Source organism: Rutilus rutilus (assembly GCF_951802725.1).
Source record: "Rutilus rutilus genome assembly, chromosome: 24".
Lineage (NCBI taxonomy): Eukaryota > Metazoa > Chordata > Actinopteri > Cypriniformes > Leuciscidae > Rutilus > Rutilus rutilus.
Genome location: NC_140228.1, coordinates 11,415,480 through 11,434,456, shown reverse-complemented (window position 1 = coordinate 11,434,456; position 18,977 = coordinate 11,415,480). Strand labels below are relative to the sequence as shown.

Here is an 18,977-nt window from a genome sequence, read left to right as displayed (position 1 = left end):
TCTGAAAAGGACTGAAATAGATTTTTTTTTGTGTAAAATATTCTCCAATAAATTGTTTAATTTACAACTTTGAAAAATCATTGTTTACAGTGTGTATAAAAACAAAAAATAACAGTTTATACAGCTCAGAAAATAAAACATTATTAATAAAAAAATATTATTTCACACTTAACATTCAAGTTTCAGTGTTGCATTTGACTTTCTGTTTTGTCAGAACCTGATTTGTTACATACTTTCATAGTTTTGACTAGTTGTTTGTCAGCCAATCAGATGTGGCCTTATGCCAGCACACTAGACACCACACATTGGCTCTTTGACTGATAATTCTCATATCTCAGTGTGAAAGTTTCTTCAAGAGACATGTGTTAATCTCCCTTCATGTGAACATTCTCTCAGATTCTCACAGTTTGTCAGATTTAATGCGCTAACTGATAAATCAGTAGCCACAAACAGACTAAAAAGGAATGGTTGAACCATTCTCTTAAATATTAAAGCTGTATTTGGAATAAAAAGCTTCCTGTAAAACGATTTCCTAGACTTTAAATTTAAGAAGAATTATTTTTCCGTCACCAAATTCTGATTTATTTGTAACATTAATGGTATGATGAAGAGTTTTTGTTGTTTTATAGCTAGAGGTGTGTCTCTGTTTCAGGCTAAAGGTATGTTTTCCTTTATGACTTGATTCGTAATGTGACTCGGGAGTTTCACATAGATTACAGTGACTTACCAAGCCCTGTTATGGAATGAGGGAAATTACATTTTAATTTTAGAAACGTATTTATTTACATCATTACCTTCATTGCCAAGTTGATCTTCATTAAATTAAATAATACTGCAATGTAGACTGTAACCAAACAGTTTGGTTTACAAGGTTAAAAATTGCGCCACGAGTGTCCCTATAAAGTCCCTTATTTAGTGTCTTCATTAATCGACAGGTGGATAGACAGCTTAAATATCATAATCAGTGTAGCGTTGGTATGTTGATGATGTTTCCATGGCCACAGATTAGCACCTATTCAAACAATCAAGCAAAGAATAAAACTCGCTTGTTTGCATATTCTGTGTCAGTCACAGTAACTATATCTTACGACAATTCCTAACGTGTTATAGAGGGACTGCCTCTGCTGAGTTTCAGAAGATTAGTGTGGAATCTGCTGAAACCGGTTTCATGCTCGCGTCACGGAACCGAGAACAGAATGACTAGAATCTGATCCATCCACTTCTGTAATGTCAAATATTTTTAAAATGGGAATGAGAAGAAAAATTCCTTCGGTATGCAGAAAACATTCTCAAACCTCAAAGCTTGAAGGTCTGTAAACTGGCAGTGAGTTTAGAAGGACTATCGAGTCTGGGCAGTGACCGCTTCAATGATGCTTCAGACTCAAACCAAAGCCAAAAGTCGGCCATTTTGGCCACTGTTTTCTCCTGTTTTTTTATCATCATTTTCTAAGCTTCCATTCAAATTCTTCATCTCATCCTCTTCATTTGATGTTTGTGATGGCGTTATATCTGTGGAACATTTCTGTGTGAAGACGCATGGTTCAGTCATCTTCATCTTCATCTCTTCCTCTTCATTTGATGTTTGTGATGTTGTTCTATCTGTGGAACATTTCTGTGTGAAGACGCATGGTTCAGTCATCTTCATCTTCACCTCTTCCTCTTCATTTGATGTTTCTAATGGCGTTCTATCTGTGAAACATTTCTGTGTGAAGACGAATGGTTCAGTCATCTTCACCTCTTCCACTTTATTTGATGTTTCTGATAGCGTTCTATCTGTGGAACATTTCTGTGTGAAGACACATGGCAGCTCAGTTTTAGGTTAGCATATTGAGGTAAAACACAGTTCTGAGGAAGGCAGATTTATTTGAATGATACGAAAACTGTGGATATGATAATGGTCCTATCTCTTTTGCATTCTTTTGTTAAATTTCAAATGTATAAGAACAAAATAAAATAACTCACCTTTAGTAATTTCCTTCTCTTTATAACAGCAAAAATGACAATGGCAATAACAATAATGGCTGCTATAATGCCGATACATATGTAGAGAGTTTCCGAACCTGTATGGAAAGAAAAGAGGGTTAAATCTCTGACTGATACCTCAAGTGCTATGACCATGTTCAACACATTTTTATCTGGTTTATATTTATGTCTTTTGGTGTTTGTTTTATTGCTTTACATAAACAGCACCTGAAGCTTTCTATAGTAGAAATGTAGATATACCTCTTGATGAAACTGAGGCTTGCATAATGTATCTGTCCTCGTCTGCACTAATGCTCTCACATGTGTATGTTCCCAATTGCTCTTTATTAGGATGAGAGAGTTTAACCGTTCCATTTTCTGGGTTGAAGGTAATTTTGTCCCTCCACTGTTCAGAGATTTCTTTCATAGAGGTTTTGCTGTCATATGTCAGGACGGTGGTGGAAAAATTCAAGATGAGAGTGTAGTGGACATCCTTAGGGACTGGACATCTGAAAATGAACTCGTTCTCTGGGAGCTCTGAAACAGCTAAACATTTAACACATTTTTTTAATAAAATGTTTTAAATGCATTTTTAACAACAAAATTGACAGTTATATACAACTTAATTTCACACATATCTTAGAGCTATAAAATGGATAGAACAAGCTATATGCTGTGTGTGTACTCCAAAATTTTACTTGACACTCATTTCAAGTATTGAGACTTTGAGAGTGTCATTTTTCACATTGAGAGTTTTATCGTATTGTATATCGTATTTCCTTCAGTGGAATTCACAGTAGTGGAAAATGAAACTAAAATAGCGCTGCCTTTATTACTCACCCAATCTTATATATTCTGTAACTCCAGAATCTTTAAATTTACCTTGCTTTTCCAGAGTAGCTGTCTTTGTCCTGCCCATACTGGTTATGGAGCAGGTGTATTTGTAGGTACTACTGATGACACCCATTTTAAGTTCACTTGTCACCATAAACAGCTTTTCTTCTGTTTGCTGGAAACTCTTCAATGGCTCGTTCGCCGGGGGCTCTGATGACCATGAGACTTGTGGTTTTGGATAAACTCCACTGGTGTTGCAGATGACGGTGTCATCTTTTAAAGTGATATCCACTGATTTAACTGGAGCTTAAAAAAAAAAAAAAATAGTAACAGTTTTATTTTCTCTTTCTAAATAAGCATGACATATGACTAGACTTTCTTTAAAAAGTCATTTTGAAAAAGTTTTTATTGAAGAGTTTCAGAAATTCGTCCTCTCACCTTCGACAGACACAGACACAAACTTCTCATCATTTGTTTTGTCATTGGCAGTGTAGCACTTGTATCGGCCTTCATCTTGGACTCTGATGTTTTTTAGTAAGAGTGATACATTTCCATTTTTGATTTCAGATCCCGGTAACAGGGATGTTCTTCCCTTGTAGTCCTCGGACTGATGGCTCAACTGGTCTTTATTGTAATAGAATGAATGCACTGGTTTATCATCCTTGTACCAGTGGATGATGTCAAGATTGGTGGATGTGCAAGGTAACAAACATTCCGCAGAGTAGAGACAAGTGACGTAGATGTCTGTCAAAACACAAACATACTGTCATAAGACTATACAGTTAGTTGTATTCAACCACTGTCATGTGTGTTGTAACTTAGTCCTTTTATGTAAATCATGAATAAAACAACCTCAATAAGGTCATGGAGAATTAAGCTGAAATAGCTTTTGAGAAATGACTTTGGGTTTAATAGAACATCTGATTCCAGTAAGTCAGTAATCATTTACTGATGTATCAAAGTTCAGATCTGAGTAAGGCTTTACTGATGTGTTTACTTTCAGCTGAAAGTGGTTAAAATAGTATTTTTTAGTGAATTATCATAACATTAGAATAAATAAGAATTTTTTTTGCCTATTCATCTAAAATGCAGATGTATTACATCTGAGATCAATAACAATTATTTATATCTCTGTAAACAATAAAAACAAACACTCTGTTCGTGACATTTACATGATAAAAAGTTAAATAAACATTGATACAATTAAAGTTACAATTAAACATTTAATTAAAAAGGTGCTTATGTGAATGTACAAGGTTGAGTTAGTGGGATGAGACACTTTTGAGGCTGTATTGATCTGTATACATATCAGACATGGAGAAAAAATGTCATTATATATTTTAGTTTCTTACCTCCTAAAGTTACAGGCAGAATCCACAGCAAGATCACCAGCTTCATAATCACATATTAAACTATTTGTGTGCCGTGTAGGCTGTCGGCTAGTTTTTTCTTTTGATTTCACACTAATATAACCAGTCTCTGCTGACAAACAGGGAGTCACTAGAACTCCTCCTACAAAACAAAGCGCAAAATCTTTGATCTTTGTTCAATTGCCCGTAATCCCAAACCCAAACCTAACATATAGAATATCACAATCATAATTATTGATGTGCCGCCTCCTACTGGATTCTAAAGGAATTACAATTTTAAATGACTTATTTTTATGACTGAAACCATCTCTGCAGCTCAGATTTTAGTAATGCAAAGTACAGATACTACTGGTCAAATAGTAGTAATAAAAGTAAAGGTTGTAAAGACTGATTTGTACTTAAGTAAAAGTACAGAAGTACTCGGTTTTTTTAAAGTACTTAAGTATCAAAAGTAAAAAGTAAATGTCAATGCATTGTTTTATTATTTATGCATTGTTGTATGTAGCCTAATACTTACAGTACCTTATGCCTCTGAATCTATGCCTACCTACCCTCATATCAATATCAAATTTATTTCTAGAAGACAGTTCCAGTAGTGGGATTGAATGTGAGATTGAATTAGCGCACTCAATAACGTCCACAATGGTTTCGGACGGCTGTTCCCTCAAATAGTGCCCTATTTAAAGTTTTTTGGCTTTTAGTATGAATATGTTAGCCTTACTGTTATCTATAAGATAGTGTGCTCTAAAACAATGACAAAATTTGCATTTAGAAGAACAAACCCAACGTTGAAAATGAAAATCAGGTTGATGTCAGAATCCAACCCAGATTGACGTTAATCTCCAACGTTGGACAGACGTGGTATTGTGGTTGAAAATGGAAATCGAGTTGACGTCAGAAACCAACATCATTCGGGTTCTGTCGTCAACCCGACTTTCATTTCCAACCAAAATCCAATGTCAAACTGATTGACGTCAGAACCCGATGTCGGTTTGACGTCATAACCCGACGTCGGATTGACGTCAATTTGTTACTGTCCACCTCTGATTATTGGAGATAAATAGCCTACAATATGACAAAGCTGTTAAGAGGTAGACTGCTTCAATATTACAAATATATGAGCATTTCACATAAAAGTTTAAATGAGTGAAAGTTGATATTTAAGGTAGCCTACAGCTAAGTTACACTGTAACTTTTGGCCTTCTCGCCAACATTGTTTGGTTGTGCTTTGGCTCTGCGACTGCGGATGAATATGATTATCCTACTCCTCATAAAACATTCACTACAAGGCTTAAGAGATATAACCAGTTTAGATGGAAAAGATATCAAGTTGACTAACGTTAGCTGAAGACGTTATTGTAGCTACCCATTTAAAGACACAGTACTTCTTTGAAAATAAGTTCCAGCAAAGCGCTACAACAACCACAAAGAAATGACCCGTCACAATAATGCTTCACAATAAACTCTGTTAAAGAGCTACATATGTAAATTTTGTTCAATAAAATAGGCTGCCTTACTCACCTGTTGAGTAATAAAAACGACATCTCTGTGTCCTGGGCGATATGAAAATAAGTAACGTTAATTTAATTGACCGATTCACAATCCAGCAAACACAGAAGTTGGCACAACGTTCCCAACCTTCTAACAACGTTTTAACAACATGGCCAAAATTTTGCTATAACTACGTTGTGTGGTGAAGGTTGTTACAGCATTGTCACAGTGTTGACATTGAACCACCGTTCAGGGCCATTGCTTAAGGTTGCCTGGGGTGTCTGGACAACCACTGGACGACGACATATGTACTCGTCACTGCCCTGAAGCGGGAAAATTAGCCTTTTAAATTTCAACGGACCGTTGGGCCGTCTCATTCTTCATCAAGCAAGGATACGTGAGAATTGCGTTTAATTTACCTCAATAAGATACGTAATTATTCAAACACAACCTAGTACTTCCTTGTCTAATGTGACATTTATTTGAACAACATCTGGTCAGGTATGACAAATATTTAACTTTATGCCAAAAGTATGAAGCCAAAATGACTTTAATGATGAGTAATTGATTTCAGCACTCCTTGAACAGGCAGCGACTTAACCCTCATGTGGTGTTCATGTCATTTTTGACTGGAGAAGATTTTCTTTTTCCTGAAAATACTAGTTAATGTTATCGCATTGAACTGAAACTTAGTGACTTTGTTCACAGAGACTATAACAACTTGTCCAAATTTTTATTTTTATTTTTTACTTTTTTTGTTGTTGTTTTTTTCACCTTGTTACACTTATGGTGTTCCCGGTCAAAAATGACAGGCCTACACAAAATAGCTTATAAATCCCTCGTTATGCTATATTATCCCCAAAAATTGGATTCAATCTTTTTATCAACTTGTTTTCTTTCAATAAGGACTGGTTTTGTATTCAATTTTCAAACAGTTTAATTGTAGGAGTCATTTATCCGAGCTTATGCACCTCAGTTTTTGAGTGAAAAAAGCATTATTTGTTAATAATTTTGGCAATATTGAGAAAAATGCCTACTATCAAATAAATGAGGCCTATGAATAATCAGATGCAAATATAAATATAAAACCAGTCCTAATTGAAAGAGAACAAGTGGACAAAAAGATTGAATCCAAGATTGGGTGAAAATATGGTATAATGCGTGATTTATAAGCTATTTTTTATAGGCCGGTCATTTTTGACCGGGAACACCACAAGTGTGACTATGTGCCATATTTTTTACAAAACAAAAGTTTCAAAACAAAATTCCTGGTGAAATATTAGAGTAGACTAGTGTGATCAACAGTAGCCATTTTTTTCATTTTTTTTTTTCATATTTCCAAATTTACTCATAAATTATTTGTTTTTTACTCAAAAAATGAGATGCCTACTCTCAGATAAATGAGGCCCATGATTAATCAGATGCAAACAGAAATATAAAACCAGTCCTAATTGAAAGAGAACAAGTTGACAAAAAGATTGAATCCAAGATTGGGTGAAAATATGGTATAATGAGTGATTTATAAGCTTTTTTTTATGGGCCTGTCATTTTTGACCGGGAACACCACAGGTGTTATAGGGTTTTGAACACCACATGAGGGTTAAGCGCGCAACATTAGCCTATTGTTGCATGTTAATTTTTAAAACAAATTTTTTTTTGGAAAAGCAGAAAAACGTTAGAGAGAAAAGAAATGTTAGTAACTGCTCGCACACCTGTTTATTTTTTCCTTTGATTTGTCGTCTCATTCGTTTCTTTGCTAGATTTTCTCATGTTTGCGCATGCTAGTTAATGTTAGTCCACTCCCTGTATAATGTTTTTTTTTTTTTTTTTTTTTTTTTTACAAATGTATGACTTTTGGAAGTGCAATTTGATTACCAGTTTTAAAAAAGTTGAATTAGCTAACCTTCTATGTCATTTTTACTCTTCAAAGTGTACACTTGCAGCTGTTGATTATAATTTACTGTTAGGCCCATAAATAATAATAAGGATAAACAATATTTAAAAAGTATATAAAAGTATTATAATTATCTAATGTCCTGACTAATTAAAAATTAACCACAAAACATAGCATGCTATAATGGGGATATCTATATCTAGCATACAAAAATTAATTGTCAGAAAGTCGTCTCTCAGTTGGTGAATGTCGCTCAGCAACGTTGCTACAGCCCTGTCGCGTCATTACAATTTTACGTTGTTACAATGTTGCGAGCACGTAGACAGCGGCGTTGCCATAGTAGAAATGCAACGTGAGACAGACGTTGCCACAACGTAAACGTGTTTGCTGGGAATTTAGATTTTTTAAATGTTTAACTAGTCAACTTAAAAACGTAACAACAGTATGATTCAAGTAACATTCTTTTTATTAACCATCTGGTTAAAAAAAGTTGTATTCCAAGTGCACCACACCTGAAGTGATATCAACATGGTGTAAATGTAAAACAAATTTACTTATTTGTAAAATATCTTTGCATGAAATATGCATGAAATATGAAGGCAAATGTTGTACAAACATATCTTAAACATATTCTATATATACACTCAGAATAATATATAATAAAATAAAAATGCTATTTCTTAGTCAAAAAGTAATAATAAATAACACCAATAATATTATTAACAGCAAATGCTTTGTAAAAACAGAAAATAACAGCACCTTTCAGCCTGTCAACATCATGCCAACATGAAATATCAAACATACAGTAGTTCATTACAGGATTTTGCATTCCATTGCACTTTTGTTCCTATTGTTTTTATTCAAAACCGTGATTTCTCGATTTAAAAAATAATAAATTCGTGGCAAAATATTAAAGGCGCAATATGTAACTTTTTTGCTTTAAAAATAGCAAAAATCACTATATCTATGTTATAGATATATTTTTGTTGTGTACTTACATTATCCCGACTGTTTCCAACAACTTTCAAACCAGGAGAAATTTGTAATTTAATTCGAAGACACGTCCCGTTTCTTTATTTCCGTTTTGTCGCCGTCAATGGCGTCATATCCGCGTTGTCCCTGGTTTCCGCTCGTACTGCCATAGCAACCAGAGCCCTCTGACAGTAACCAAGGCGACTGACGTGGACAACTGTGTAGTTCGCAGTGTCTATTTGCACGCTGTTGTTGTTTCGTTCAAACATTATGGACCATGGCAAGCAGACTTTGGATAAAAAAGGAGAACTAAAACGAGAATCAATATCAGCGCGGTGTTTTCGAGATGCCTAGAGCTCCACGTCCGAGACTTCGACCGCTCCTACATGTACTTTATTAAACAGGTGAGCACATTTACATAAAACTAATCAATGTTATATAGTTCAACAATGATAAAATGTTAGAATATGATCTGTATGTTATTCTAATGTTGATCTAGCTTACTGCTAGTCTCATACAGACAAACTAACACAAATTTCAACACATTTAAATGCAGTTTAGTGTGATAGTGTAATGTTAGACCAAGTGAAACAGCGCTGCGTTACCTCACAAGTTTAATTTGTCTAATAAACTGACCTGTAAGTAGTAATTCTGCACGTGTAGTTCGGTAGAATGAAATGTCCATATTCCTTTTATATCCGCGGGACTCGCGTCGCGTGTGGAGCTGATAGCTGTCTCTTAGCAATCCCGACCTGCTTCATATCACAGTCATGATAAAAACATCGATGTATTCACTCATCCATAAACATTATTAGATCGGTCGGCTTGACGTTGATGACAAGATCCATAATTCTTAGCAAATGTTGCGTCATCAAACTACGCCTTTGTTATTGTAAGAGGTTAGCGACCCCTAGCGGCGAAAATTCCATACTGTACGTTTAAATTCGAATTAATCGAAAAAATCGTTCAGCCCTATCCCAGACAGCAACATACAGTAGTGCTGGCCCAGATCCGGCCCACATCTGGGATGTGGATTCAACACGTTCGGAACTGGGCCAACACAATGTTGCTGTCTGGGATATTGATTCATTATTTACATTTGGTTAATTCTGAACAAAACAAGTTAGACAGTGTATCTTTAAAAACACATATACATACATACATTATTTACTGCATTAAGATATTTCACAAATGTTGTCATGCAGATAGAGACATAAAAATTCGTTTTCATTTGTGAGATTACCATGGTCAACAGATAGCATGCATGCAATTGTCAAACTTTTTTTTGAGAGAAGCACACATTAAAAAAACTGTACAATTAGTAAAAGTTAATAGAAATTCAACACTGGATTGTTTTTATGTCATGATTACTGTAAGTATTTAGACTTCTCCCTAACAACAACAATTGGAAGAATAAGAAGGTATAAATAAGCTATAATAAAATATAATAGCCTACTTCCTTTCTCTTCTTTTATCCTGACAACAAATCGATCACTTTTCAGGATTTAAAAGAAGGACTGGAAGGTGGTTCAGAGATTGCTGCGTCCCATATACTATAGGCTAAACAAAATTTTCATCATGTATTCTCATGCAGTTCTGTTGGCGATCTCTTCTGTTAAGCAGGTATCCTCAGATGGAGCTCCACTGTTTGCATCAGTCACTGTAAATAATAGAGTAATCTGTGAATGTGATGCAATGAGGAGAATATGTTTTAGGCTACTTAACTGTTATCACAAACAAACCTCTGATTGGTTGCATCTCTGCAGCCTCTACATGGGTTTGACTTGATTTTGAACAGCCAACTGGTTTGGAGGAGATATCATTGTTGGACAAATATTTTAAGTATAAGTAGGCTATAGATATTTCAAATACATATTTGTGAGATTCTGGTAATCCATACCTTTACATTTTATAGTCACGATTGCTGCGACTGCAGAGACTGCAAGGCCTGTGATGACAGTAGCAGGAATCCACCACTGGGTGGAGCTGTCGGACTGTCTTTTAGCTGAAACAATAAACAACTTGTATAGTCAACGAAATAAAAAAGAAAATACGTTCTTAGTTGAACATAAATCAAAAACAAGTGCTGATTATTTTGTCTTCAAAAAAGATAAATGAAATTTGAACATCACATCTTGCTGTTTAGTTAGCTGAAACAATCATCCACCAAAGGCTGTGTGTTCAAGAGAGTAGGTTATAGGCTACCATGGTATTGCGATTAAAATCATTGTTATTTACAGATTCGAGTTGCTCAGTTATACTTCTTATGCAGTAGCCTATATTTTTTTAAATGTATGTTTTATTATGTAGGATAAATAATTAATTTTAAACTATGATCACACTATCATATTAGTTTATTTTCCTTTATAGAAGTAGGCCTATCAGCATCACAATTAACTAAACGTGTGGTTTGAACTCGATGTTTGATCGATTAAAACATATTCCAGGTGTTTCTTTATTTGCCCCTTTTTTCCTAGTCAAAATGCTTCAAACAAAACATGTTTTCATTTGAATTTTGTTTTAATTTAAGTAATTGTTTTTATTTAAAGTGGTTCTTTTATCTTTGATATCACTTTGCATTCTGTTTTGTAATGTCTTTTAACAGATAATTAAGCCACTTCCTTACTGACATCATCATTCAGGAAGTGACATCACAAGCATCTGTAAGTACAAATGGATTTGATTAATTCTGTGATTGTTGGTTTGTCTCACTCTAGAAGTAATGTTTGATAAAATTACTGAAATCTTAAGGATACTATCAAAATGTTAAAAGTTAAACAAGGTGAAACTCGAATGTAAACTTGCTCTCAGTCACCCACTGAGCAATGACAAAGTTAATCTTTTTATTTTCATCATTTCATTTTCAATAATCAAGTTATGATTAACAAAGTGTAGGTGCCCAAGCTCGACCATATTTATGAAAGTCAGATATACTCTAATAAAAAAAAAAAATGTCTTAAATTGCAACACAACATTTTTTAAAGAACAGAGCTTAAAAGGTGAGGTATAACAAGAGCAAGCCTTTCATAAAATAGTAACAATAGCTATAACATATACTAGTCTTCATTAAATAATGATTTATTCATAATATTATTGATATTCTCATTAAATAACTCCTCTTCAAATATTATAGTTCTTTATTAGGCTGTTTACAGTAGCTAAGCAGCTGCATATAAGAATTTAGTATATTAATATAGTCAGATGCTATTTTACAGTTTGGAATTTGGCTTAACGAATCAGATTTCACAACCCAATCTCATTTTACAAGGTGGCGATTTCATATGAATTTGTATGATTTGGTTATTTGTATGAAATCATATGATTTTTAGAAAGAAAAGAAAAAACAAGCAGTGGGGAAAACCTTAACCTTACTGTCAGTGGGGAGTAAGCAGAGCGTATTACATACTGTACATACAATATGAGATTGTACGATTTCAATGCCAAAATGTCAAATGGTTACAAATTATGAGAGTGTGTTGGATTTCAGAGATATGCTGTTATTTGTGAAATTAAATTAAATTATTAAAATTCGAAATGTAGAGTGAGTTCATGGTGTCGGTTTAAGCATGTTCTCACCATTCGACGGTGTGATGTTGACCCTAGTACGGACCTCATGCTTGGTCCGGAGAGCAGAGAGGATGCAGGTGTAGAGACCAGCGTGCTCCAGTCTCAGCGGGATGAGGAACTGCAGTGACCCGTCCCCACCCTGACCCCTGGGGGTCACCAGTCGCACCTTGTCCTTCCAAACGCTGGAGCTCCGCTGTGTGAGGCTGTCATAGGTGTAGACGGTTGAAGACTCGTGTCCTTTGGTGAAGGACCATGTCAATGTGAAGTTCTGCAGCTTCCATGGAGCCGCGCAAGAGATGTTTAAATCCTGACCTTCGATGCTAGATATTTCTGTTCAATTGAAAATTGGTTAAAATTCTAACTAGGTGCTATTTGAAAGGTGGGAGATAGTATACACACACTACCTCTTATCTGCATGTAACTGTTTGGTCGGCGATGGAAATATTTGGTGATGCAATTTCATGTAATAATAATGATGATGAAATGCAATGCAACAAGTCCAGACATTTATTAATTTACTCTGAGAGATCAAACCTTTCTCCTGCAGTGATGTCCTCCATGTCTGAGACCTGTAGAATGATTGGACGAGGCAGATGTAGGTCAGATCTTCCAGCTTCCTGATCTTGCTCTCCACAGAGTACCGGTCTTGTTTGTCGGCCATTTTGCGTGTGAAGGGTTGGAGTGCGTCAGGCAGAACGGCTGGCTCTGTGAACAAGGTTACGCGGGGAGCTGGGTAGACGTCTCGGGTGGAGCATATAACTTCCTCAAAACCACTGAGACGTGTCGTCTCGAGGCTCACTGAGTGGATAGGGGCTGGAATGACAGATATTTGTTTTTCTTGTTTATGGTGTAGTTATCATTTTTAAGTCTAGTATGATTGCTGTGGCATAAATTATAAATTAGGAACATTTCAATATTATTTTTTATTTCTGATTACCTTTTTTAAAGTCCCCCTGTGGTGAAAATCAAGCTTTTAATGTTGTTTATATGTCTATGTGGTGTTTTTAATATGCTTTAAGACAAACCATGTGCAAATTCATAAGCAACACCATGGCTGAGTATTTTCTTCTTAAAACTGCAGTGAACCAAAAACAGTCTCAAAAATGCGGTTTGAAATCGCTGGTGTTTCTGACGTCACAAACTACCTTGTAACCAATCACGTCAATGTTACCCCTTTTCCACCAAAAAAAGAACTAGTTCGGAACTGGTGGTGGTTCAAAGTTGGTTCAACTTGCAAACCTTCTCAGAACCTGTTTGTTTTTCCATTGACTAGAGAGCCCAGCGAACGACGTCGTTACGTCACTGTGTACGTTGCCATACGTCTTAGCTTTCCCAGAAACACTTGCGCCAACTTCAAGCATAACAATTACAATGGCGGACTACATTGTCTTTCTGCAAATGTTTCTCCTGGCTTTGCGATCCAATATTGGGGTCAGAAGAAGACGTTTAGAACACATTTCTGCTGCTCGTCTGGATTACTACAGACAGAGGTTACGTTCAAGAAGAAGTTCGACAATAACCCCGCCCCCAGCCCCCAACGTAAGCATGACGTGGTAAAAGAAAGGTTCTAGTCCAGCAAAGAGTTGGTGCTGCTTTGGAACCAATTTTCCTGGCCAAGAACCGGTTCTTTGGCTGTCGAAACACAAAGAACTGGTTCGCGAGTAGGCACCGGCTCCGAACCGGCACCATCACTGCCTTGGTGGAAAAGGGGTGATCGTCAACGAGCGGGTCTCCGAACTGGTGCCAGTGAGTGGAGGCGGGGCTAATTAGCAATTTTGCATATTCATAGAACCGTGTACACTAAATGAGGCAAGGGTGTAGGGTTATATTCAAGCAATTTTAAGGCATGAAGACATTTTTTTTTGTAGCACCTGATAATAGTCCCCAGCTCAGTAGCCTATTATCAGGCGGCATGTGCTGCGTCATATCATTATGCCTGCTGGACTCTAATGCTAATGCTAATGGTCTAGTCCGGTTCAATTCATTATGCTAAGCTATGCTAAAAGTGGTACCGCAGACCCGGAGATCGGCTGAATGGATTCGAAAACGGTAAAACTCAACTGTTTAACTCTGGGGGAGTTGTAAAATGAGCCTATTTCCAAAAAAAGTGGAGTATCCCTTTAAATTAAGTTTTTCATTTTAAGTTTTTCCTGTTTAATTCGGAAGTTTATTTAATGGTTATTGCTAGAAAAATCAAACTAACATTTTTTTATTTTTTTTATTTAACCTCTTGTGGTTAAAAGTGCCCCAGAGAGATTGGTGTTAAAAATGTACTTTTTTCAGGCCTTATTTTGTCCCCTCTTCAAGGAAGGTGCCATTATCAAATTGTCACAGTTGAGTGATTGTAAAATAATTGTATAAATCATTTTATTTATGATTGCTAAACTCTTGAACATAAACTTGTGAAAGCCCACCTTCTACTTTGACTATGATGAACTGCTCATTGGTTTTTCGACTGCTGGTGACAAGACACCTGTACTTCCCCCTGTCCTGTGGGCCGCTCTTCTGGATATGAAGAGATGCATTACCAGAGGAAATCACTTCAGCGAATAGTGATGTCCTGTTGTTGTAGTGTTGATCTAACAGGCCGCTCCCCTGTTTATAACTGTGGATCAAGACATTCTGTCTGAACCAGTATATGATCTCATCTCCAACTGCTTCAAAGACACATGGTAGAACACAATCTTCTGAGAACATGCAGGTTACCTGGACATCTAAGACAACAAGGGGAAGATAACAGGTTTTACACTAAAAAGTGTAAAAGAAAGTGATTTCTTAAAAGGAAGTCAAGATATCAGATACTTTGTCTTGTCTCATCTTCAGTCACTCTGAAAGGTTAAGTTATACTTTATGTAAACCTATTTATACGGATCATATACTTAATTATCATATTCATGGGGCTGTTCTTGTTTCCTGAGTTGATCTGAGTGCATTTTGAGATCTACAAATTGACCTGAAAATATTTAGGTCATAGGTAAAAAACAGAGCTGGAATGCAGGTTTTCCATGTGACCGATAAACATCAGATAATTAATCAGGCCAATGTTTTGGTTGTCAGACAGTTTTCTATGAAGTGCTTGGTTCGATTTTTTCCTTATGACAACGGGCCATTTAAATGTTGTTTTTACAAAATATGTAAAATGGTCACAGATGAAAAATGCTGTGCTAAAAAAACACTGTGCTCAATTTCTTTTAGCTCAGCACTTTGTGATTCTTGTGGTCATATTTTAAAGCATGTAATGACTTTATGGTGTGTCTGAGACGATGAATTGTTCAATTAAACCAGGGATTCTTATGAAAAATGTTCTAGAGAAGCTGCACTGTTGGCCTACAGAAGTGAGTTTTGTAGTAAAAGGAGTATTACCTGGAGTTTTCCCAGTTGTATCAGCAATTATCCACACCAATATCAAACAAGTCCAAGAATGTGCTGCTGCCATCGCTCTCTTTTTTAAAAACTAAATGAATGCACTCTTCATCATCTGTAAATAAACAATAAATCATTATTAACCAGATAACTACTGCTTTCTGGCGAAATATCAGAAGGATTGAAACTTTTAAGTCTAAATTTAGCTGATGTAGCCAAATGTTTAACTCGGAGAACAGTTCAGTTCAGAGTTTTGTCAGATATTTGAAGAAGTTTATATAATGATTTTGACGTTACCCTTTTTTTTTTCTATGACATTTTGCATTAGGTTAGAGTTTAATCCTCATATTGTTTTTATTTTGTGTGAAATCTGTCGATCACATTCTTTCTTTTACAGTAAGTAGAATCTTCCAGATCAGGTACACTCTTGCGATTACTCATGATAACAGCGCATTTGAAGACAGAAATTTGCCATATACTAAGAAATTTAATTTAACAAAACAACTCACACACCTCTGTATAAGGAGCACACAAAGAAGTAAGATAAAATGATTCACTTTACACAGACAATTACTCAATTAAACAAATCTCAAAAGCATATAGTACTAGATAATAATTAAACTGATTCTCATTATTAGTTAAGTAAAAGTAATGTGTTGTGGTTATGATTCAAAAGGCAGACTCACGTGTGTGTGTGTGTGTTTTGATTGAGGATGGAAAGCTCTTCTCTGATGGTGAACAAGACTAGACAGACTTGTTTATTTTAGGAACACACATTCATAGTATCAGCATTGGCCTGACACTTTAGGGCTGCTACATGAATGGGTGGAGTTGTAGAATTTTTCATTGAGCGAAAAATACTTCTTGACTGAAAGTATAGAATGTTCTAAAAACAATATACCTGTAAAAGGCATAATTGTTGAACCCCAATTCATTTGTATTTTCTGTAGAGGACATATCAAAATGTTTCGTTGGTAATTTAGTTTTCTTGGTTTTTAGAAAAGTTTAGAAAGTTTATTTGTATTATTTTGTATTTATAATTTGTATTGGATCAATTTAGGCTTTCAAAATAGTCTTTCTTTATGCAACATTAATTTTAATTTAGTTACTAATAAGTTAGTAATTTAGTTAATTTTAGTTAAAACCTGAACCCAAACTTTCAAACGGTAGTGTACATCTTATGAAACTTTTACAATATTTAATGATTATAACGTGTTTTCACTTGTTGGGATGCCACTACAGGTAAATAGGGTAAAAATGAACAATATTCTTATGAAATATGCAAACACTCATTACTGCAATATTTGATGTTTTATAAGTTGCCCCCATAAATATAAAAATAGGCATCATTTACATTATTACATTGGGCTCCACAAATATTGGCTCAATGGTAAATATGAGTAAAACTGACAGTGAAAATGTGTTTTTGCTAAATATTCACAAAAATCTAACCTTTAATTAAAGTCAAATAAACCTTAAATATAAGTCAAACAGTTCAAAAAATTATCATACAACAAATATTTATTTTCTGAAATATATGTATTCCACAATTATTGTCACACCTTCATTTAATACTTTGTGCAACCTCCCTTTGCCAAGTTAACAGCTCTGGATCATATCCATGTGTAATAAGGTTGATGAACATGTGGCAAGAGATTTGAGACCATTCCTTCATACAGAATCTCTTCAGATCCTTCAGATTTAGAGGTCCATGCTTGTGGACTCTTTTCTTCAGTTCATTTCTTCAGTTCATCATCAGGATTTTTATGGGGTTTGGGTAATGCCTGGTTCAGATTACACGATTTTAGCCCGATTTTGGCACGATCCATTTGACGTATGGTGTCGTGGGGATTCGCAAACGACAACGGGATCATCATCGATGATTTGACGTGGCCGTGACGTCTAACGTCTCATATCTTACGTCTGACGCCTGATTACTATGGGATTTTGGCCAGACGACTGGCGAGCATATACACGTTAGTTCACCTCTCAGTTTGCTTCGCGATCGCCAAAAAGTGCACAAATCACACCTCATAAAGGCTCGCGATGACTGGTCGGAAAACAACGTGTAGTCTGACATGTTTCTTGTCCACGACATGACAAGATTTTTAGGAGTCAAAATCGTGTAATCTGACACAGTGACTATCGTAACAGACAAAAAAATCGTGTAATCTGAACCAGGCATAAGAGGACAGCTACAGTATGTTCATTGCAAAACCTTCATTCTGTAGTCAGTGAAGTATTCTATTGTTTATCTTGAGATGTACTTCGGATCAATGTCATGCTGCAAAATCCAACCATGGCCCAGTTTAAGCTTCCTGACAGTAGCTTTCTATGGCTTTGTTTCTGTCTATGCCAATCCTTTATTTTGGTCTCATCTGACTATAAAACCCACTGAAAGTTCCAGTAGCACATGGCAAACTGTAGGTGCATGAGATTGCTGTTTGATGTCACCAAAGGCTTTTTTATTCTAAACTTCTCAAACAAGTTGTGGTTTTATAGGTGAGATCTGATCATAGCTTTGGAGACTTTTTGACCCCAAAACCCAACTAGCATCTGCAATTCTCCAACTTTGATACTTACAGTTCTTTTGGCGACTCAAGTCAATCCATCCTCCTCAGTGCATGTGGGGCCAATATCTTCAGACCATCTCCGGTTGATTTAAGCTTCTTAATTATTGCCCAGATAGTGGAAATTAGTATTTAACAATTAAACTATTTGCAATTTCATGATTTGTGCAGCTCAACAACCTTTTGTCACACATCACTACTTTATCTTAGATATTTCCTGTAGTGATAAATGGCTATATACACTCACCTAAAGGATTATTAGGAACACCATACTAATACTGTGTTTGACCCCCTTTCGCCTTCAGAACTGCCTTAATTGTACGTGGCATTGATTCAACAAGGTGCTGAAAACATTCTTTAGAAATGTTGGCCCATATTGATAGGAGAGCATCTTGCAGTTGATGGAGATTTGTGGGATGCACATCCAGGGCACGAAGCTCCCGTTCCACCACATCCCAAAGATGCTCTATTGGGTTGAGATCTGGTGACTGTGGGGGCCATTTTAGTACAGTGAACTCAGTTGACTCTACCATCTGAATGTCTCAACAGAAATCGAGACTCATCAGACCATGCAACATTTTTCCAGTCTTCAACTGTCCAATTTTGGTGAGCTTGTGCAAATTGTAGCCTATTTTTCCTATTTGTAGTGGAGATGAGTGGTACCCGGTGGGGTCTTCTGCTGTTGTAGCCCATCCGCCTCAAGGTTGTGCGTGTTGTGGCTTCACAAATGCTTTGCTGCATACCTCGGTTGTAACGAGTGGTTATTTCAGTCAAAGTTGCTCTTCTATCAGCTTGAATCAGTCGGCCCACTCTGATCTCTAGCATCAACAAGGCATTTTCGCCCACAGGACTGCCGCATACTGGATGTTTTTCCCTTTTCACACCATTCTTTGTAAACCCTAGAAATGGTTGTGCGTGAAAATCCCAGTAACTGAGCAGATTGTGAAATACTCA

General features: G+C 36.0%; 2 protein-coding genes across 3 annotated transcripts; both read right to left on the bottom strand.

The window, feature by feature from the left end:
* Positions 1-30: 30 nt before the first annotated feature.
* Positions 31-4,312, bottom strand: hhla2b.2 (HERV-H LTR-associating 2b, tandem duplicate 2). 2 transcript variants are annotated; one of them, XM_084398711.1, is made up of 6 exons: positions 4,149-4,312; positions 3,235-3,540; positions 2,845-3,102; positions 2,224-2,508; positions 1,963-2,060; positions 31-1,786 (listed from the first exon to the last, which is right to left on the bottom strand). In XM_084398711.1, exons 1-6 carry the CDS (start codon positions 4,192-4,194, stop codon positions 1,382-1,384), a joined length of 1,398 nt encoding a protein of 465 aa, XP_084254837.1. In that variant the 5' UTR covers positions 4,195-4,312; the 3' UTR covers positions 31-1,381. The 2 variants fall into 2 exon arrangements, with proteins under 2 accessions (XP_084254837.1, XP_084254838.1); XM_084398712.1 differs by having other exon boundaries at positions 37-1,702; positions 4,149-4,294.
* Positions 4,313-9,648: 5,336 nt separating this feature from the next.
* hhla2b.1 (HERV-H LTR-associating 2b, tandem duplicate 1) lies at positions 9,649-15,566 on the bottom strand. The gene is made up of 7 exons (XM_084399277.1): positions 15,454-15,566; positions 14,505-14,804; positions 12,625-12,903; positions 12,100-12,420; positions 10,424-10,528; positions 10,266-10,325; positions 9,649-10,183 (listed from the first exon to the last, which is right to left on the bottom strand). Exons 1-7 carry the CDS (start codon positions 15,524-15,526, stop codon positions 10,110-10,112), a joined length of 1,212 nt encoding a protein of 403 aa, XP_084255403.1. The 5' UTR covers positions 15,527-15,566; the 3' UTR covers positions 9,649-10,109.
* Positions 15,567-18,977: the final 3,411 nt, after the last annotated feature.